Source organism: Poecilia latipinna, unplaced genomic scaffold, assembly GCF_001443285.1.
Source record: "Poecilia latipinna isolate Pla-1442-1.1 unplaced genomic scaffold, P_latipinna-1.0 Scaffold493, whole genome shotgun sequence".
Taxonomy (NCBI): domain Eukaryota; kingdom Metazoa; phylum Chordata; class Actinopteri; order Cyprinodontiformes; family Poeciliidae; genus Poecilia; species Poecilia latipinna.
The window spans coordinates 315,898-337,736 of NW_015113109.1; the positions used below are offsets into that span (position 1 = coordinate 315,898).

General features: G+C 43.9%; 1 protein-coding gene across 3 annotated transcripts in view; it reads right to left on the minus strand.

Moving 5' to 3' along the window:
- The window catches only part of smg1 (SMG1 nonsense mediated mRNA decay associated PI3K related kinase), a 47,624-nt gene that overhangs the window by 1,819 nt on the left and 23,966 nt on the right, over positions 1–21,839 (minus strand). For 2 of the 3 annotated variants that reach the window (XM_015040052.1, XM_015040051.1), the window contains 28 exons: positions 21,088–21,311; positions 20,350–20,504; positions 19,083–19,305; positions 17,915–18,161; positions 17,472–17,701; positions 17,054–17,302; positions 16,164–16,302; positions 15,216–15,325; positions 14,924–15,142; positions 14,617–14,810; positions 13,667–13,839; positions 12,017–12,296; positions 11,410–11,682; positions 10,096–10,330; positions 9,805–10,016; positions 8,919–9,075; positions 7,965–8,154; positions 7,507–7,787; positions 7,093–7,302; positions 6,185–6,322; positions 5,072–5,224; positions 4,305–4,484; positions 3,916–4,143; positions 3,334–3,545; positions 3,156–3,256; positions 1,694–1,870; positions 1,485–1,591; positions 61–1,199 (listed from right to left, as the gene is read on the minus strand). In XM_015040052.1, the coding sequence (XP_014895538.1) occupies positions 1,122–1,199; positions 1,485–1,591; positions 1,694–1,870; positions 3,156–3,256; positions 3,334–3,545; positions 3,916–4,143; positions 4,305–4,484; positions 5,072–5,224; positions 6,185–6,322; positions 7,093–7,302; positions 7,507–7,787; positions 7,965–8,154; positions 8,919–9,075; positions 9,805–10,016; positions 10,096–10,330; positions 11,410–11,682; positions 12,017–12,296; positions 13,667–13,839; positions 14,617–14,810; positions 14,924–15,142; positions 15,216–15,325; positions 16,164–16,302; positions 17,054–17,302; positions 17,472–17,701; positions 17,915–18,161; positions 19,083–19,305; positions 20,350–20,504; positions 21,088–21,311 (5,375 nt within the window). In that variant the 3' untranslated portion in view covers positions 61–1,121. Of the gene's footprint in view, positions 1–60; positions 1,200–1,484; positions 1,592–1,693; positions 1,871–3,155; positions 3,257–3,333; positions 3,546–3,915; positions 4,144–4,304; positions 4,485–5,071; positions 5,225–6,184; positions 6,323–7,092; positions 7,303–7,506; positions 7,788–7,964; positions 8,155–8,918; positions 9,076–9,804; positions 10,017–10,095; positions 10,331–11,409; positions 11,683–12,016; positions 12,297–13,666; positions 13,840–14,616; positions 14,811–14,923; positions 15,143–15,215; positions 15,326–16,163; positions 16,303–17,053; positions 17,303–17,471; positions 17,702–17,914; positions 18,162–19,082; positions 19,306–20,349; positions 20,505–21,087; positions 21,312–21,839 lie in introns of those variants that run through there. The other variant, XR_001425920.1, reaches the window with a different exon arrangement.

The window sequence follows — 21,839 nt, forward strand, 5'->3', positions numbered from 1 at the left end:
GTAAGTTTCTCAGTCATGTCATCCAGCCCTACAAGAGGACCACAGTGAAGGACAGCCTGCTGTTCTCAGTTCCATGTTTATTTGTCATCCAACAGAATTCAATAAAAGATTTAAGAATAAACACGTTTCACCGTCACCACAAACATAATTTTTCTGAATAAAAATGTAAAACAGGAAGAGCTGAGATTCCTCAATTGCAACAGGCAGCTCAAAAGAAAGAAGAAGAAATGTAGTCTTACAGAAAGTTCCAAAGCACGGCACAGACTAAAGATCTAGAGCGACGGGAAAACTAAGAGGTCCTCGTTGAAGGGACTAGAACTGCTTTTATTCTGGATCACCAAAAACTATTTGACATGACGGGACATCTCAGTTTAATCCATGAAACCACTCCCACTGTGGTTTAATCCACACAGGACACTGGATATGTTGGCGTCTCCACGGTTCCACCAATCACAGCGCAGTGTGAGGACAGTCCTTCCCTCCTCGGTGGCCGACCTTTCAGCTCTACCTGCGTCGTCTGCTGGCCAATCGCCATCACAATGTTGATGAGGAAGAGGAGTAGAGAAGAAGAAGAAGAAGCGTGGCCATGGAAACGCCTCGTCCATCTGAGGCTGACCCTGGTAGAGTCCTTCCCACAGAGTTGGCTGTGGGCGGCTCCCTCCTGCTGCCCCCCCCCGCCCTCAGACGGGCGTCAACAGGCGCAACAGGATGCATCGATGTTCATGGGGAAAACTGGGTGTAGTGAGCTATGCAGGTGGAGGGGGGGGTGTTTCCAAGAGGAGGGTTAGGAGGCCTTCCCCTTCCTCCCCCCCTGCATGTCCCCCTCCCCCTCCCGGCAGCGGTGTTTGGCCCAACCTGACCCCTAATGAGGAAGGCGGGTGAGCAGGCTCACTAAGCGTTGCGTTAGCCTGAGCGCCGGTGGTTGCAGGGGAGGGGGGTTGTGGTTGCAGCGATGCCGCGAGGCCGCTGCCCCCAGTGTGGATGCCCAGGAGCTTAGGGGGGCGGACTAAGATGCCGCCGCCCATTTTCCTCCCCCTCGGGTGGCCCGGTGCTGCTGTCCCGCAGGACTCTGGTGGATCTCCAAGCCTTCGCTGGACCCTAGACAGGATTTAGCATGGTGCTCACACCCAGGCGGTCCAGCCCTCATACAGCTGGGCCAGGTTGTCCATGTTGGTAGCCTCTTTGATGACAAAGTCCACCTGCAATGACAGAACCAGGCAGGTCAGGACACACGAACGTGGAACGTGGCTTCGCTCTTTTAACATATTTATAATATTGTATTAAAAAAAGACCTAAAATATGCAAGATGTGCCAATTTATTGACTCCATTAATCATCAAAATAGCCAATTATGAAAAATATTGGTAGTCGCAACCCTAATTATTTTCATCATGATTTTGAAATTTTTAATAAATTTTTTTTGGCACTAGAGTACTTCAGTACAGTGATGGTTTGTGTGTGTGTGTGTGTGTGTGTGTGTGTTACCTGCTCCGTGACGCTCATTCTCCTGTTGGGATCGATGTCTCTGCCCTCCAGCTTGGCTTTCACTCTCTTCCACACACTGACTGCATACGAGTTCCTCTCCTGCACAGCTGCATGGAACACAGAAGAATGTTCAGAAGAAATGTTTCACTGTCATGATCTGACGCAGCGCCTGAAACTGGCCGCATCGACTACAGAGAGGGGGTGGGTACCTCGACCTGTCTTGGGGTCTCGTACGGCCCTCTTTGGACTGGGGTTGAGGCCTTTGCTGTTCACCACCAGCGTGCTGGGCGGGGTGTCAGCGGGGGTTCCCAGGTTACGAGGCAGCGCTTTCCGAGCATTCTGGGACATGGAGTCTGGCTGTGTCTTCACTCCACTGCATCGAACAGCTGAAACCAAGCAGCACAGAGCACTGAGTACACAGAGCCAGACAGTGGCAGCATCATGCAGCATCTGACAGGAAGGAAGTCCTGGAGCCATTGGGTCAAAATCAGGTCCAACATGGAGATGAATACAACCAGAACCTGGTCTGAGATCTCCTCTGGTTCCCAAAGCATTCTGCACTAAAACCTGAGGTCATCTGTCTGATGAAATGACCTGAGCACTGACACACCATCTCGCACGCACGCACACCCACACACACACCCCTCACCTCTAATAGACAGAAAGACAAACCTCCCCAAATTAAAGAGGAGCTGCCAAAAGACACAGGAAGACAAATAAGATCAATAAGATCAATAAGATCTGGCCTCCTAAGCCTCTCAAGTTATACCCGACATAAGTTGTGACTCCAGCGTAGACGGTTTTTTCCCCAAGATTTATAGTTAAAGAAAAAAAGAAAACCAAAAAAAGGTAGTACCTTTTTAAAATATTTATTTTATTTTATGGGGACATTTATTTATTTTATAGATTATTTATTAGTAATTCATTAATAACAGTACTTAATTTTGAATTAAACAAGAGAGTGAAATGTAATGCCTTTTTAAGACTGCTATGAATGGACTTTAAGACCTATGGCTCCACTGAAGTGTTCAAACTTTATGCAGTCAACTCACAATAGATTAGCATTTACCTATTTACCTTTCACAGACACAAAAAAACTAGCTAGTTTATTCAGCGATAAAGGGCTTGCAAGAAAAAGAAACATAGAATATACATCTAATGGTTCTGCCAAGACAAAATGTCAGACCTTTGACTAATGTATTTAAGGCCAACTTACTTTTAAAAATTAATTGAAGACATGTTAAAGCCTTAATTTTAGATACACAAATTTAAGACTTTTTAAGGATGCATGTGCTTTGGAGATTTTACATCTTAGAAGTTTATCAGAAAATAGTGGAACCAAAAAACCCCAAAAGAACACACTTTCAGTGCCTGGTAAAAATTATAATGGCCTCTAAACTTATGGATATAAGGAGGTATGAACAACAAGATTATTAATTATGATTACTAATCATGTTGTACGAGAGGAATTAATTTCAGTTCCTTTTAACTTGTATTTGTTTTGTCTTTTTATAAATCTGTTTTGAATATTTTCTAAAAAAATGTTTATGCGTTTTGTACATACATTTTAAGTTATTGTGCTTAAGTTAAACTTCATCAAGTTTCAATAAGTTTAACCAGCAACCCTAACTAAAGGGTTGCTGGTTAAAGTTCCCAGAAAACCTTGCTCACCTGCTGCAAAGCTGGTTTGAGCTGCAGAAACAGGACTGGAGCATTCAGCCTCTCTGTCCGTCACCAGTGGGGAGGCGAAGCCCACCAGGCCGTTGTAGACACTGCCATGACACACACAGTTCAGTCAGAGATCTGTCCACTGGAAGAAAAATGCTGGTGCTGGTGTGTGTGTGTATACCTCTGGCTCTGTGTGTGCAACTCCTTCAGGGTGGCAGGGATCTCCTCCAGCAGGTCCAGCTGCTCCTGGCTGCGGTGCTGCCCGCTGGCCTGGACCACAGTGAACAGAACCAGCTGGATGTTGTCCTGCCAGGCTTTGTACTCCAGCAGGTAGTGTCGCACGCTGCCTTCATACGCCACCTCTTCACCGTCTGCTAGAGCTGCTTCCTCATCCTGCATCACACAGCAGACAGGCGGCGTCAGAGGCTCGCTAAAACCCCGTCAAATGTTTCAATGTTTATTTTATTGCGAATTTGAGACAGAGCATCAAAAGTCAAACAAAACTGAGGTGGAAACAGAATTTTTAAAACTTTTATGGGTGGACTTTAAGAACTATACTATACATATACACATCGTAGACACAAAAAAGCTAGCTAGCTATCAAGGATATGCTAGCAGCAAGCTACCATGGCTCTGAATCCTTTTTTGAGTCCTGGAATAATCTGCAGGTCCAATAAATATATTATCCTCATTTTTTATATCTTTCCATTTCATTTTTATTTAAGTCACTTTTTAGTAAATATGAATAGTTAGTTGCCTGTACCTTGGCCATGGCTCTCAGCAGGTGCTTGACATCGGCCAGCTGCCGGTTGTGATTGGACAGAATGGTCTTAATGGAATCAACCAGCAGCTGCAGCGTCTCTCCACATGCCTCCAGCTGCTGCTCTCGCTCCTCCTGACTCCTGCGCTCCATGCTTAGCTCCTCCTCCAGCTGCCTCTGGGCACAGTTCAGCCAATCAGGACTTCCGATGGGCAGGTCTATCACGGGACCCTGTGGAAACGTGCAGAGATCTTAATAACAGACTGAGAAATTGGGTTTTGATTTCGCCATTGCAGTAGGAGTTGAAAACCCTCCTCCCCTGAATAAAACAACTAAATTAAAGGACATTTTAGCTTAAATGAGACTTAATCCAGTGAAGAAGGAAAACCCACCAGTCTGTGTAGGAGCTGCAGCTCCAGTGGGGAAACGGTGCTGCTGAACTGGGAAGCGTATGAGCAGGTTTGCTGGCAGCGCTTGAGCAGCTCGAACAGTGCAGCATCCATATTGAGCGCCTCTGGGGATCGGGTCCGCAGCCCTTCAAAGTTCAGGATGGTGGAGCACAAGAAGGTCACCTTAAAGACAGAAGTCATGAAGTTAACATTCTGATTCACATGTTGTCTACTAAGGTACTGTCACAGAAGCTGAGGTCACAGCCGAGTCACACTGGTTGTCAAGGGAACGGTTGGCTAACAGTGACTCCAGATAAATCAGACTCTATAGCAGAACCGGGGCATCCCTGTTTATCTTGGAGAAAGTCTCCTCTCAGAGAGCATCTCCTCCCCAGCCTCTTTGCCGTCTCCATGCTCAGACCTCTGTGTCTGGACTCTGTTAGCTCATCTGGTCCACTTAGAGGACAGGAACATTCCGGTCTAAAGTTGGGGGTATTCCTCGCCAAGGACAAACAAGAACACAGCCTGCTGAATGTGACATGTAGTCAATAAAAAAGCACACCAAACAAAACAACTCCCATGGTGCACCAGAAAGCCTGCTGGACGTTGGAGAAGTCTTTGTATCGTTTCTCTCTAACAAACTATCAGCACTAAGTCCTCCCAGTCAGCCATGTTTGTTTACTTTGAACTTTGTGAGAGTTCCCATCTGACATCTGAATGTTACTGAGTGAAAACATTAGACTTGACAGGGGTGAACAAGGCAGAGTTACCTGGCTGGTGCGCTGGTTGTCTCTAGCCACCGTGGCTCGTCTGTCTCTGATTGTCATCTCAAAGTCCTGCAGGACGGGAGCCAAGGCTGGGTTCGCTCCACCAGCCCACTTCAATCGCTGTTCAATGCTGCCCTCTAGAGAGGCCAGTTTGTCCTGAAAACATGAGTCAGTGCCCAGTGCATTAGAATTATTAGGTCATATTCACTGGGCCACACTGTCACACACAGAGTGGCGTGGTAGCAGCTAACAGGCGTGGAGGAAGAGAACCGGTCAGAGGATAAAGGTGATATATTTGTTGGGCTGGATAAGAGGAGGTATGACGTCATTTTTATTTTGTTATTATTGATCATTATAAACCCAGATTTAGTGTTTGATTCATGACTGTCATATGTGAATGAACAGCCTGTTTCGCCATGGCTGACTGACTGACTAGAATTTTTTTCCAAGCTCCAGCAGGAGGTTTTTATAGGTACTCAAAGATTGTAATTTTCATTGATGTATAAAGAATTAGTTTTCTTTGTATTATAGTTTTATATTTTATATAGTTTTTATCAGTTTAATTCACCTCAAGATGCGACATTGTAACTATAGCATGTTTTGATTGTAACATTTTATAAGTTGTGGCATTGTGTGGACCATAAAGGGTTAGGAATGTTTTTATTGTAGTCTGATAAACTTGTTGAAAAAAATTACATTTCAACACTGAAATAAATTTCTAACAATAACCAACCTTCAATATGGTTTCCATGGTTACCACAGTACTGAGTCCAGCCTCATCAAAGTTTTCAATGACATCCATATAAATACAGACTGTGGAAGAACCACAGTCCTGGTTCTGTTGGACCTCAGGGCAGAATTTGACACTGGAGCCCAGAACAAGTAGTGAGTCTGGGCGTAGACATTCTGTTTTTAGACTGGCTTTTCTGCATAAAACATCCTTTCATTGGTCTTATTTAGCCAAAAAAACCCAACTGTGGATCTTAGCAAACTATTCATACCTTCACTGTATCTGTAGCTGGTACTGTAGTTATTACTGGTTTCTAATCAAGGCACTACATGCGCATCGTTCTCTGTGAGACACCTGATGTAGCTCTGATCTCTCCAGACACTGACCTGAATGGCAACAATGGCTCCTTCATCCTGACTCAGCTTGTACAGCTTCTTCTTCATGTTGCTGAGGATCACAGGTCGGGGAGCAATACTGACACCCAGTGGCTGATTGTTGGGACCAAGAACGTCCTCGTGCTGCCACTAGAGGAGGACACACACACACACACACACACACCCACACACACGCGCGCACACATAGAAACATTAGGGGAGGCCAGCACTAACGAGGTTAATCATCTAGTTCCAGGCCTCAGAGTTGAGACAGGATGGCAAAAATAAGCAGCCAGGCTTATTTCAAGATGCTGAGTGTTGGATAAAAGAAGCTCTGAATCAGTGGATTTGTTGATGTGGCCAAGAAACGGTTGGATTTCAACAAACATGACAAAAGAGAGAAACAACACCCAGACACACAGTGGATATGCAAAGATCTAGAAGACAGAAGAGGAATTAGAACAGAGACAGCTGCCCTCCTTTAAGCAGAAGGCTTCGAGAGTTTATTGTTTTTTAAATTTAAAAAATTAAATATACACTGAATAGATCATTGGCCAAGTTTGACTTGACACAGGGGCCTTTAATATCCAATGTTGAACAGCTAACAACGCATTTTGACTCTGGATGAGGTGTTGACATTTGCTTTTTGGAAAACTACTGAGGACCTTTGTTGTTTGCGTTTTCTTTTTTCTTTTCTGTCCCATGTATTACGTGATATTTTGAGGATCTGCTCTCAAAACTGGGTCAATAATAGTACCTTGATAAAAAAATAAAATAACAGGAAGAAGACGACTAAGATGAGAGCAGCATCAGTGATCCTTCCAGTAATAAGACTCTTGGTGTTTCCAGTGTCAGCGAAGCCAAATGAGGCGACATGTTGAGAACCAGAGCAGAGCAGAAGAATCAGAGTCAGTTTGTACCTGAAACATTGCGATATGCAGCTGGCTCCGTTGCAAGCTGGCCTTTGCAGCGTCCAGGTTAATGTCCAGCCTCCTGAGCAGGTCCACCTTCTTCCAGGCCGTGTCGTAGGAGGAAGCCAGAACCGTGGACCTGTTGAGCAGCAGCTGGGAGACCCGACCCGACGCCAGGCTCTGCTCCACGGCCTTCTTACACAGCTCATCAAGAGAAACCTGCACAAGCACCACACACACATAGTGCTACTCAATTATTCAGCTCTTATGTAGCCACATATCAGTGTGTAATAATATCAAATCATTTCAATTAATTTCAGTAACTCACAACTATTTTAGTAATAAATGGCCACCAAAGACTCAACAGCAATGAACAGATGTAGCTCAAACCGCTGCTACATCACAGATAACTGAATATCCTACCTTGATCTCTGCACCAAAGTCCTTGGCCTCCACCTGGGCCACCACATCCAGGCCCAGGGCAGACAGGGTGCTGCAGAGGGCCAGACCAATGGCCTGGCTGGGCAGACCCATCAGCATCTGGCGAACAAACTCGGCCGTGAAGGCCTTGATGGGGCGGGTCATCTGCTCCTCGGTGAGCAGTGGTACACCCGACCCAGTGCCACTGGGCCGGCGGTACAGAGGCTTCCCCAAACCAATGGGTCCGTTTGTAGGGATCAGGTCTTCAGCTGGAGGGCAGGTACCTAAAAACAAACAAAAAAACAATAGATTCAAACAATCAAGGCCATCAGACCTCCTTTATTATACCAGAGATCTCCTGTAGTTCACTGCAGACTGCTGGGGTAATGAATGTAAAGTTGTTTGGACATGTTGTCCTAACATGCTGGACGTTTGTTGTCGGTGCAGGGAGGAGCGCTCACCAGACAGAGTCTGAGCGAAGGTGGAGCAGAGGAGGAAGAAGTCCCTGATGGTCTGCAGCCTCTTGAGGAAAAACACTTCCTCCATGAGCTGCCGCTGACTCAGGCTGTCAAAGAAGTTGAGCTGCGTTGCCCGGGCCTCCCTCAGAACATCCACCTTCCTCCAGGATGGAGGCACCTCCAAGGAGCTCAGCTGGGGATGAGGAGGAGAAAAAGAAAAAAAAAAAAAACACCAGCTTTATTTAACTGACTGAAAATTTGAAAGAAAAAATACCTAGATGTTAAAGTATTAGTACAGGGGCAAGTACTGTGACTTTACTTCATCCTTATTGCCACAGTTTCCAATCCAATAAAGAAGCAGAAAGTTATAATCTAGCTTAAGCATAACAAGAAAGCAAAAAACCACAGATTCCACATCGACATGGAGCCAAAATGGAAAGTCTGAACCGAACCAGATTTCACTTCAACTGGGTCGACAAACAGGTTTTTAGGAAGACCAGATTTCAATTATACATCCACAACTCCCCAAACCAACCAGACTGTGTAGGCAAATGAACCAGAGTTCAAATAAAGAGGACTGAACAGAACTAGTTGAAGGCACTCTAAGAAAAGAAACAATAAATTGGCCCAGTTAAAGTCCAGACCTCCATATAAAAGTACTAACCCTTCTAGTCTGAATATGAGGGGCACTCTTAATAGACAGAAAATAACTGCTAGATATTGAAAGTTCAGTTGTTATGGATAAATGGGCAAATATATATTTACTTACATTTAAAGAACTTTGCAAAAATAAAATAAGCAAAAATATCCATGCAGAGATTTGAAACTTATGACTCAAAGGATTAAATTTAGGATTGCATTTAGGATGCATTTTAACCAAGCCTAGACCCAGAGTGGTGGATTTCATTCATAAACCATGTTCATGTGACCGGCCTGAGAGGAAAAGCCGTTGGCTACCTTCTCCGTGAGTTGTCCAAAAGCGGCCTCCAGCTGGGTGAACATGCCGTCGAAGGCAACCAGCAACATTTGACCTGCTGACATCTTGGGCGTCTCTTGGCCCTGTCCGTCCATGGTGTGAGGCTGGATCAGCTCAGAGTACTGGGCACGCAGCATTCTGAAAAACAAACAAGAGTTTCACACACGTTCCACTTTGCTGCAAAAAACACTAAAACTTACCAAGGAATTTGTTCTAGTTTCTAGTACAAGTATTTTAGTTCACTTGAAACAAGACTAAACTAACTTACAAGTAACTTTTCAGCAAAACAGAGGAGGTTATTTAGAGTTAATAATCCCTTAATATTGAAGAAAAAGTACTAATTCCATTGGCAGATTATTACACTTATAACAAGGTGTTTGCTAATTGGTGCTGGCTAGTCTGAAGGAGCTGAGTGAGTGCTGAGAGTCTGTGAGGCAGAGAAGTGGAAGGAACTGCATCTCGAAGGTGAAGCTAGGTCCACCCAGGTGTTTTGCAGAGCCGAATGGTTGCCATGGAGATTAAAGTATTTCTCAAAGATGCATGAAAGAACCAAATCACCACTCCAGATATGTTTTTGATGAAGGAATAACATTATAACATGATATGGAGCTCAAAAAAAGTCATTTTTTTCAGAAAACAGCCCCATTAAGGAATTATTAACTTAAAACAAGCTCATGTATCTCAGCTGAAAAGTAACTTATAAGTCAGTTTTGTCTTATTTCAAGTGTACTAAGATATTTACACTAGAAAGTAAACAAAAATAACTTTTGCGATTTAGTGATTTTGCATTTCTCTCCCTTTAAAAGTTGAGGAGAAATCAGTGATTCACACAGCAGGACAGATGAAGCTGAGGACAGCTGCAGTCACCTGGTGATGTGCAGGAAGTGGCTGTGGCTGTCGTGGTCCAGACCTGTGGTGGCCTGCAGACTCTCAGCCAATCCCTGCAGGCTGAGGCCGTCTGAGCTCTGCTCCACCAGCTGGTCCAGCTCGGCCAGCATGGCCTCCAGGGTGGGCTCTCCTTTCATCATGCAGCGCAGCGCCTCAGGGAAGATGATCTGCCTGAAGTTGGTGTTCAGTTCCTGCAGTCCACAGTGAGTCTCATGAACCTCAGAGTCTCTCCACCGCAGCAGGTTTCATGACAGAGTGAGGGATTCCTACCTGAAGGCAGGTGTAAACGCCGTTGGCCAGGTAAACGGCCTGGGTGGTGAGCGACGGCGCGGGGAGCTCCAGGTCGTGGGGCAGCAGAGGGCAGCGCTGCAGCAGCGTAGCCAAACCACACACATTACCCAGCATGCTGCACAGCTCCTCCAGGAACCACGCTCCGTCCCGGGAGGTCAGGTCCACCAGCTGCTCTCCGGCACTGGCTGCTGCTCCCTCCATCACCAGGTTGCGCCTGCAACCAACCACACAAAGCTTCTGTTAGTGCTGGATGTGGAAATCATGACTGCATGGTCTACCTCAGGTAAAAATATAACGGTTTGACAGTATTATGACTTCTGCTCTAAAATATAAAATCTTATTTTGCATATTGTTTAGCATACTTTGATGTGAATGGATCGACTATTTGAATTGTGGGCTGATCTTCATCCCTTGACCTGTTGCTGCCAGAGTCACTGCTGTTCCAAAGGAATTGTTAGAAGACACGTGAATTTAACTGGAATTTCAAATTAGCCTAACACCATCAACTCTACAGTCAGGCATCAGTAATGGTCTTTGGAAGCTGTTTTTAGATCACAGGAGTGATGCTGAGATTTCATTCTCCTCCTCCAGGCGGGTTCATACTTAATTACTTAACTTTTGGCAAAACATTAATAAACTCATAATGATTGGTGCACTGTTGACCTGTCCAGGGTGACCCTGCTGGTCCGTTGACCGCTGGAGATGGGCACCAGCAGCCCTTCCAACTGGGGATAAGTGTGTAAGATGATGAATGATTGATGTAATGTTTCATATTAGAAGTTTTTATAGGAGTTTTAGATTATACATATAAATCGTATGCACAAAGAAACAACAAAAATCATGAGTATGAACGTATGTATGCAAAATACTACTTTGTACTTTTGCCTTAAAAGTACTTAGAATTACTTTAAAGTAGTTAAATACACAATCCAACAACTAAAAAAAAAGAAGAAAAAAAACACATGCAGACAAGTTGAGACCAGCAGAATATTCCACAGTAACACAGTGGAATCTGTTTCTCTAATGCCAGATACTAAAGGCAGCTTGTTCATAAATTTTACCTCGACTTCATCAAATAGTGATGTGTTGTCTGGAGGAGGGGTCGTGATACTGCAGCTACACTTTATCTCTGAAAAAACACTTACACTGCAGGAACAGTACCATGGAGAATTTTAGTGGTTTTTTATGTGCGACTTTTGCATATAGGCCCATGCCTAGTTGTGCCCATTATTTCCTCTGCTGCACTGTTTAAAGCTGGCAGTGGGACATTTCAGAGGATGTTAGGACTCCCACCTGCAGAGTGCACAGAGGGCAGAGGTGATGACTGCGGCCAAGCTCAGGGATCCTGGCTCTCCGTTCTCCCGCAGGAACACGCCGATGCAGTTCTCGATCTCCTGCAGCTGTTCCTCGCATGCTGCCACCGTGGTTCCCTCGGCCTTCAGCCGCTCCGCTTGGTGCATCATCCGCTCGTTGGTCTCAGCCACTTGGTGCTGCAGCGTCAACTCCACGTTGGACAGAAACTGGCAGGAGGCTGGGGGCGGCTGAGGGGCAAACAGGACTTCATACCTGATGAAGGACAGAGGAGGATCTCAGAAGTTCTTATAGAGTTTGGGTGAACTTCATATTCCCATCAAACACTATGATATTTCTGAAAATCTGACCAATCCCCAATGTTTTCTTTATTTCTGACCAATCACTGCAACTTGGCTGAATTACAAAAATACAAAAAACATCCTGCAGTGCCTGAATAAAGCAACAAAAATTATGAATTAACACTTTTAGCCATGGTTCTAATCACTAGCCTTTAATTATTTACAGACTCTAATTATTTCTAAGACAGAAAACAGTGTTTCTAACTTTAGTTTTGATAACAAGAGGAGCAGCATCCAGTGAGACTCACTGCCTGTAGATGTGCTGACAGTGCTCCACTGTCATGTCCCTCAGCAGCTCCTCTAGCCAGGCCTTCCACTGGTGGACTCTGTGGAACAGCAGGGTGGCTCGTGGGTACAGCAGAGCAACCGTGGCGTAGCTGTGCAGCTGTTCCAGGCAACTGCGCAGAGCAGCCCGACGCTGCTGCAGCAGGGAGCTGAGCTCGGCCTCCAGGCTCTCACACTGGCTGATCAGGGGGGCCTGGCCTGCGTTCTGCAGAAAGGCAGTGGCTGGAACGTAGCTGGGAGGACCTGGAGGTGTTGGACATCACAGATTTACTGCATAGCCAAAGTAAGAGCCACATTCTGGTCACATTCTATAACAGAGACTACAGGAGATACTTGGTAGCTGCTGACCTAGGGCGGGGCTATATAACGATTTGATCAAATTTTCTGATTCTGAAGGTGACATGATTTCTGTCATTTGTAATTTTTTAGGGAAAAAATGTTAGTTAAAAGAAACAGACTAAAATGATGTTAAAAAAATATTTCTAAGCCATATCACCCAGTACTAATTAGAGGTATAGTGTAAATTAAGTTATTGCTAAAGTTAGGAAAATAATTGTGGTTACAGAAATATCCATCCATCTTCTTTACCCCTTGTCCCTTAGTGGGGTCAGGAGGGGTGCTGGTGCCTATCTCCAGCTAATGTTCCGGGTGAGAGGCGGGGTCACCTTGGACAGGTCGCCAGTCTGTCACAGGTCAACACAGAGACACACAGGACAAACAACCATGCGCACACACATTCACACCTAGGGGCAATTTGGAGAGGCCAATTAACCTGACAGTCATGTTTTTGGACTGTGGGAGGAAACCAGAGTACCCAAAGAAAACCCGCGCATGCACAGAGAGAACATACAATCCCCACGCAGAAAGACCCCGGGCCAGGAATCGAACCCAGAACCTTCTTGCTGCAAGGCAACAGCTCTACCAACTGCGCCACTGTGCAGCCCGTTACAGAAATATCTGGATAGGTAATTACTAAAAAGAATGCAAAGTTCTCAGCTGGATAGAAACAAAAGGATGTGTGTGTGTGTGTGTGTGTGTATCCATCTATATATTGAACATAGGGGACCACTTTCACCATTTTCATCCATAGACTGAGGTCACTGTGGAAAATGAGGACATTTTCCTGGCCCTCACTTTTTCTCAGTTCTATGTTAAGAGGATGAGCTAGGCCATAAATCTATTAATTGATTACTCAAATTTTCAGTTTCTGAACATTTTATTTGTGGAAAATCTAGATTTTTTTCTCACCAATGCTCTGCTTGTGTCTGCGAAGCTGAGAGTGATGTCAGCAGACCGAAAAATGATCTCTATCTGTTTTACAGTTTCTATTCATTTTGAATTTGAATTCAAGTTAACTCACAGAAGGAATGACTGAAATAAATTACAGTTTTTTAAAATACTTTTTTTCAGTCATTTGTAATATTTTACAAGAAAAAATATTGTCAAAATTCAAATTTGGTATAAAAAATTGGGCCACATCTCCCAGCCCTATGTCTAAATATGGACTTAAGCAATATTATATCTACTGTTTGTTTAATGATAAACATAAACTCCGCGTATTAAACTCAACCAATATAAAATGAAATCTCCTTTGGTTTCTGCCTGCGGCTTACCCAGGTCGATGGGAGTGCTGATGTCCTGCAGCAGGCTGGCCAGCTGTGTGGCCTCCAGGCTGGAGAACGCTGCATGGTACTGAGAGATCCACTGCTCCAGGTCAGCCAGCTTGGCCTGGATAGCCTCCTGGACAGTCCTCTGCTGGGACTGCAGCTGGGTGTGTTCAGAGTACCTGCACACATCACACAACTCTGTTACAGCTTCAGCTCCTTCTTACACACAACATACACAACCAACCTACAGCAACGTTTACGTACACTGGTGTGACCTAAAGAAAAACAAACCAAATCCCCACTGCAGAGTGACTGTAGTTACATCACCAATACTCATGGGGGGTGTGGATGTTTTAACCCCCACTTCGAGTCCGGTCCCTCTTTATGGTGCTGAGTTATATTTGTGCATCCAACCTGATGGAAGCGCATATGTCAAAGTGGACAAATAATTTGTGGTGCTGGAGTTTAAATCTCACAATGAACAAACACGGTGTGTTCTGACATGAGTTCCACTCTGATTCTCCTTTTTCTCCTGCCCTCACTCATAAACAGAAGTGATTGATTTTATTGGAATACAGACTGCTACAAGAGACATTTCCTGTCCACATCCATCACCATCTACAACAACTCTTTAATTAAATGAGTTACAAGATTTAATTTCTCTGGAGGATTAATAAAGTGTTTCTGAATTGGATTTGGATTTGAAAATGGACATAAGACAGTTATGGCGCTTCTGTAATAGCACCAGGGGTTAAAGTCAGCCGGTGCTGAGATGGTTTCCACTGCATTAATGAATTTTAAGCTATATTTGCTGTTTGAACTATTAAAACATGCAGCTGGAAGGACTTTTAAAGAGAAACTGAAGTTTTCATGGATTTCATCTTTTCTTGGGTAGCTGTGGTGAATCTCAGCAGCTGCAGTCTGTTCACATGAGGTGATCCTGTTGTGTCTCAGACCTTTGCTCCAGGGTGAGGATCACATGGTCTGGGTGGTTCTCTGCCCCCTCCAGGAAGTCCATCTCCTCTTGCAGTTTGGCCTGTAGTTTTTCCCCTCGGCACAGCAGGTCCTGCAGGACCAAGTACTCGTCCACAGCTTCCTCCACTTGAGGCAGAACAGCCAGCATTTCGTCTCGATTCTTGAACCAGTTCACCTGGAGACAGTTCACACTGAACCTTAAACACAGTAGTCTCTCGTATCTTATAATCTGTCATATGTTTGTAGATTAAAATCTTATTTCCAGAGATTGGTTGCCAGTTTGCTCACCTTGATCTCAGCCACCCTGGAGGAGAACAGAGAGCGAGTGATGTCTCTCTCCATCTCCCTCTTGCTCTTCTTGCTGTCGGCCTGCTGGCCGCCACCTCCATACACCGCCCCAGCAAAGCCCACCTCCCCTCCAGCGGTCCAGTCCACCAGAGGATCATAGACGAAGGCTTCCAACAAGGTGAGGAGGGTCTCTCTGCCTCGACGCATTATCTGCACCACCTGAAATTACACGGGACTTCAGCGCTTCGTCAGGATTGGCTGAAGGGAGGTGGAGAAGTAAATGTGCTTTAACCTGTTCACAGGAGAGCCTGAAGATGCCCTCCACCCCCGTTGCTCCCAGAGCACTCTCAATGTTGTGGGTCATCCTGAAGGGAACCTTCTCTGGGACCCGAAGGCTCTTCCCTGGTAACAGATTAAACAAATGGTTCAATCAACTGGCTCCTACTGGTACCAGGGTCTTCCACTGCCAATAAAATGATGCTCAGATTAATTGAATCACTCCCTGATGTTAGATCTAGGGATGCACCAATCCACTTTTTTCACCTCTGATATGGATTTCTGAGGTTTAGTGTCGGCCGATACCGATACGATACAGAAAACAATCTGAATTGACTTAAAACGTTTCTTTTTAAGAAAAAAACAAAACAAAACAAAACACAGACTAAATGTAATTAATTACAAATGTATCTGATAATTCTGCACCAGTACAGCTCACTTAAACACACCGACAGCTTATAGAATCTTGATCAAACATGTAAAAGCAACAACTTTCATTTGTTCAGTCAGTGCATTTAAGAGTAGAACAGTCAATTTAAAATTAATTATCATTTCACTTTCTAATAGTTTTTAGATATACTGTTTATATTAGGGACAAGTGCTGCTAATTAGCTTGTAGTATGGGAGTGCTGGTTTATTCAGTTTGTCTAAGTTATGTACATCTGTACTTATCTAAAAAACCTAATAAAAATAACTAATAAAGAAACTGACAAAAACAATATGCTGACTTTTTTGGTCTAACATGTAAAATAAACTGCAACTAATATTCTTTCAAATGATTCAGAAAATGTAATGAATTCTAAACATAATGTAAAATAAATGATAGAGAGCACAAAGCATAACATTACACTGAAAAGATCTGCCCTTGTGGATTGGTGCATTGCCACAATAACCAATTTTCAATAATGGGAGTGATACGGATATAAATATTGGATCTGTGCGTCTCTAATCAGATCAAACGGACCTTTTTCAAAGCACACGTTGTAGTCGATGTGCACCACCTCTCCAGTGGTCATGTCGATCAGCACGTTGTCCAGGTGGCGATCTCCGAGGCCGATGATGTATCCCACCATAGACATGACAGCAGTGGACCTGGCGTACGACTGAAGATGACAAGAGAACAACCATCAACTCACTGCTGATTAATGGCTGCTGTCTGAACCAAGTATTTAAATTCATTTTCCTTCCAGCGAGGTTATTTATGTAGTGCATTTGAGGGAAAAGCAGTACAAAGTGCTTTACACCATGAAAACATAAAAACATCATTATCACATCATATAGTCAACAACTCTGAAAACCAGTAACAAACTTTACATTTTGCCAAGTTCCATCATCAAGATCATCAATACACAAACATATTGGTCAGAGTTTCATTTTTAACTCTAAGCAGTGTTCCAGCTGCATAGAAGTTGAATGCTCCAACAAGATACAGAGAGGATTGATCTGGTGACTGGAATGAAAAGCTTTTCTGATTGATTGGACCTGATTGGTGCTCAGGGCAGAGAGGCAAGAAACCCAGATGTTCACTGCTGCTCTGACTTCTTCTTGCTCTTAAGGAGAAATACAACATGGCTACAACAAAACAGGCTGGAAAAACAGATCATTTTAGTAATCAAGTAATCTATTGATTATTCTGATAAAGTAGTAGCTACATAAGGCAGAAAAAGAAATGTAGGAAAAAAGAATTCAGAAAACATTCCAAGTAATGAAATGATCCGGATATCACTGTTCCAGACTTGCCTTGTGAATTTTTTTTTTAAGTGCAAAAACAGATGAGAATAAAATATTGCACATCAATTTTGAAAAATTAAAAAGCAAACTCCAGGAGAAAGCAGGAAAATGCCAGCAGGGTACCTGAGTGACTCTCCACCACTCGCTGGGTGTGGTGCAGGAACACCACAACTCCTTAGCCAGCAGGTTGGAGGGCGTAGCTTCCATCAGCTCCTTCAGCACATCCTTCATCACGCTGAGGGGCCAGTCTCGACGGCTCACGTCCAGACTCTGGCCCACGGCCTTCAGAGCCGGCCCGATGCGGCTGTAGTACAGCTCACTAGGGCGGGGCACCGGTGGGACAGGCTGCGGCTGTGGGAACGAGTCCTGGGCCTCGGAGGACACAACGTTCATTTAGATCACAGCCCCACTGATTTCAGTACAGAGTTTAATTTAATTCATCTCAAAAGAATGACTAGTTCAGGACGGGAGACCTAAAGATAAGCCTTTTAATTTTCCCGTTTTTTCGACACATGCGTAGTTTTAGACTCTGGTAACAAACCTTCTGAGCCTGCAGCACGGCCTCCCTCTGCTGCCAGCGCTTGTAAAGTCCAAAAAGCGGAGTGGCACCGTCCACCCACTGGATCAGTCCAGACCGGGTTCCCAGGGGCGTGACGGAGTAGTGGCGAGCGTGAAAACGAGGCTGCTCCTGCTGGTTGATCTTGGTGAACATGGTGTTGACGATGGACAGGAACTGCATGATCCGCTCATCCAGGTGCAAATCCTCCAGGCCTGAAGCCAATGAAAACCACGGCTGATTGAGCCCATTATTCAAAAATAGTCATATTTAGCTAGAAATACTTTTCTGGAGTTTATTAGCAACTCGAAAAATTGCGGTTAATTGCAAATCAGTGCTGACAAAACCAAACTGCTACCAGCATCCCTTTGTTTCAGAAGTGCATTTACATGTGATACTTTGACCCCAAATGACCTCTGACCTCCTACCTTTGAAGAGATATGGGTAGTTCCGGCCATCTGAGCCCAGGAAGAAGAGTTTCTTGGGCTTAGTCTTCGTGGGCAGGATGGTGATGGTGTTGCCCACGCTCTGTATGGTGACGGCATCCGAGGCAGACGCCTCACCTGGCAGGGCCATCTCTGTGGTTGTCATGGAGACCAGGCGGGGGCTGATCTCATCTAGATGGAGCAGGTAGCTTGCTCGCTTCTGAGCGCGCTGCTGCAGGCTCATCATGATCTGCTCAGACACAACGGCAGCCGAGTTACGGTGAGGCAGGCCAAAGAAGTACTGGACACGTCACCATTTTTAGAAATCAGTATCAATTTAATATTTCTATTGATGTGAAATCATTAAGAAATTTCAATAGCTATTCTGTGTGTCATTCCAGTTTTTATGATTGGAATAAAAATCAGTGGCAGTGATTTGACCAGACCTCTGAGCTGGCTTCTAATTTAACTTCCTGTTTCTCATCTCTTGAAAGCTGAACATGCAAGATGAAAACGCGTGGGATGTCAAAAGGTAACTTTACCTTTTTTTTTTTTTATTGTTGTTGCAAAACCCATGTTGAGATATTCTCCTGGATTTGGTGTTAATTTTTCTTTTGCACATTGAGGTGTCTTTAGAACAGAATATAATTTGTATTGATGGTGCCATTTGATGAAGGTACTTGAGAATATTACTTGCATTTTAAATGTTAAGTAGGTTAAAATCCTGTCTTTTTCAACTTTTCTTTAAGATCACAATATGGCAAAAATACCATAAAATCAGCAATTTTAGGTTCTGCAACAATCACAAAAAACATTTCAGCATCCTGGATGGTCTGAATAATGTGCTTGAATGACCCAAGGTGCAGACCTCAGACCTACTGAGAAGTTTTGCCTGAGTTTGAAAACGAATGTTCACAGAGAATCTCCATCTATAATGTCAGAAGCATGTATTATATTCCTTTCTGGACAGTTGCTGTGCTTTGGGCTTTCACATTAAATCTGTGTAACTGACTGGATTTCTGGTGTGAATGAAAATTTTTTGCACAGTGCCTTGAGACAGCAATTGTTGTGATCTGGTGCCATATAACTGACTGAATTAAAATCCCCAAATAAATCAGTGGAAGTTTGTGTAACGCAACGAGAAAAAAAAAGAAAAAAAAAAGGTGCTGACCTGTTTGAAGGGAAGCCAGCTGTTGGCCGGGTTGGCGGGGTTGGCTGGGTTTTTCAGGCGCTCCAGGGCAGACTTGATGGCGTCGCCGTAGGTGGTCTGGAACCAGGTTTCATGTGGTGTCTCTGCTGGAGCGGTGGTGATACTGCACACGTGATCCAGAGCGAACACCACGGGCCGCATCAGAGCAGAGTGCTTCTCTCGCATGATGGCGATCTTTTCATCCCTGCAGAGCAGCAAAACGTAAGACCAGGCTGCAGAAGCCCTGCTGGCGTGGTGCAACGGCTGAAGACAGGGAGGGGGTCAAACGCAGGATTTCTTCAGGCTTCTACAACTCTAACCGAAGACTTCTAGAAGACCGCTATGAAGGGAATTTAAGACCTTTATAGAGTGGCTTGCAAAAGTATTCATACCCTCAAACTTTTCCATATTTTGTCACTTTATGCCACAAACATTGGGATTTAATATCAAAGACAAAAACAAAGCGGAATACAACTGTAAAATAGAAAAAAAATTATACATGATTCAAAACATATTTTACAAATAAAAAACTGAAAAGTGCGGTGTGCAAAAGTATTCAGCTTCCCTGAATCAATACTTTGTTGAACCACCTTTAGCTGTAATTAGAAATGTAAATCTTTTAGGGTCTCTACCAGTTTTGACCGTCCAGTGACTGAAATTTTTCCCCAATTGTCCTTTCAAAACCACAGAAGCTCAGTCAGATTAGATGGAGAGTGTTTGTGAACAGCAGATATACGGGCTTTATCAGGCCAAATGGCCAGAAAACTGCACTTACCCATGATAGAGGCAAAAAACCTGGCTAGCTAGCATGCTAGTTAGCAGCTAGTTAGCAGTAGCCTCAGCCGCCTCACGTCACAAAACTCAATGTCAGCACGCAACTCAAACTTTTACCTGATAGAAAACTCCCACGAAAAAAAACAAAATACATAGAATATACTAAATAGTTCTGTCAAGATAAAATTAAAGGCAATGAAAAACATATTAAAGACCAACTTTAAAAAAAAATGAATTTATGGCATTTTAAGTATTTAATTTTAGACAAGTATATAAGGATTACTTAAGCTATTAGTAATAATAATCACCACCATCATCATCCTGTGACATCATAGAGTATCTTCTAACACAGCAGGAACCCTTTAAGCAAGGCTTGCTGTTACTTGTAAATTTACAGGGTAACCATGGTTTCATTCCCTTTAACAAAAACTACTTCAATGTTTTTCTTCCTGGCATTTTTTACAGAGATGTTTACCTGCGCAGTGTGTTGTTGTTCTGCACCCTCTTGACCTCGTCCTCCAGCTGCTGGATTCTCCTCAGGACGTGCATGTGTTGCTGCTGCAGCACGCCCAGCCACAGTTCATCCCACAGTAAGGTCACTCTGCGCAGCTCCCCCACCAGCTGCTGGACCTGCGCTCACACACAATCACAGCCAAGTGTGAAACAAACATGGCCGACGCAGAGCCAGAGCACCAGATTCCTCTTAATGGTCAGGAAAGATGCAGACTCTGTATTTTTCAGTGAGGTCATGTGATCAATTACTGTGGTACAAAACATGGAGATGGTGACAGGAAGTGGTAAGAGGATGATGACATGCTTTTTAATGTACAAACTTATTCACCTGTGATTTTAATTGAGTTTCTTATTTAATGGGAACACAGCAATTGAAAAATAGTTTTTCAAGCCAAGTGGAATTCGACAAAGTTTTGCTCCCGTTTGCAATGGAAACACAGCTGATTAAAGCTTGACTAGTGAAGATCCCAGCAGCTATAGAATTTGTTTCTACTAATCCTTAAGGATGCAGCAAGAAATATAAAAAAGATGCCTGAAATCTGTAGTTAAAAGTCCAGGAAACAACAATTCAGCATTCTGGGTGCCCAGCTCTAGTCCTGGAACTTTTATTTGCTTCCCTTCCCAACACACCTGAATCAAATGTGTTCATTTCATTCAGGACAAATGAGAAGGTTTTCAGCATGAGCTTGGCTTCTCCTACCTGAAGCACCATGGTCGGGTTAGCCAGAGACAGCTTCTCTACTATCTTGCTGTAACAGTCTTGCATCATGGCTTGGTCTTGACTGGAACAGGTGGCCATCTCCTCCGCTGCTCCTCCTTCATCAGCACTCTGCAGCTCCTCTTCCTCATCCTCCTCCTCCCCGCCCAGGTCCTCTCCCTGCATGCTGCCCAGGAAGGCTGGCAGAGATGGCGGCATCTTGTTCCCTGTTCATACAGCAGTGAGAAGAGCCACACAAGTTTTACTTAAGGGTGCAGAAAATGATTAGTTTAGTAAATGATTATTCTGAAGATGAATCGGATAAAAAAAAAAAAAAGACACTTTTTGCAGATTTTTTCATTCAATCACCTAAGATGTCTTATATAATATTAGAGATGCATTAAAATAACCAAATAAATAATTCAATTCCATTTTTAAATAAGAAAAACATTTCATTACCTAAAATGCAATGAAAGCATTCTTTTAGTGGAAGTTGGATTGTTTGAAGCAAAGGAAGCATCTGCAGCTAAAAATCCTCCTGACATCAACATGAGAAAAGTTCAACTCTGTCTGCTGGACTGATGTCAACACAGTGTAGGACTGAGGATTGGATGTTTTTATTATATTAATAGATTACAACTGGATAGCAAACAGAATGTGGATCAGGTAAAGCTAGAACTGCCACTTGAGAAGTTCAGGGTAGAACACATTTACAAAGAGGGGTTTTTAATCTAAAATGCAAAATTTTGTACAAT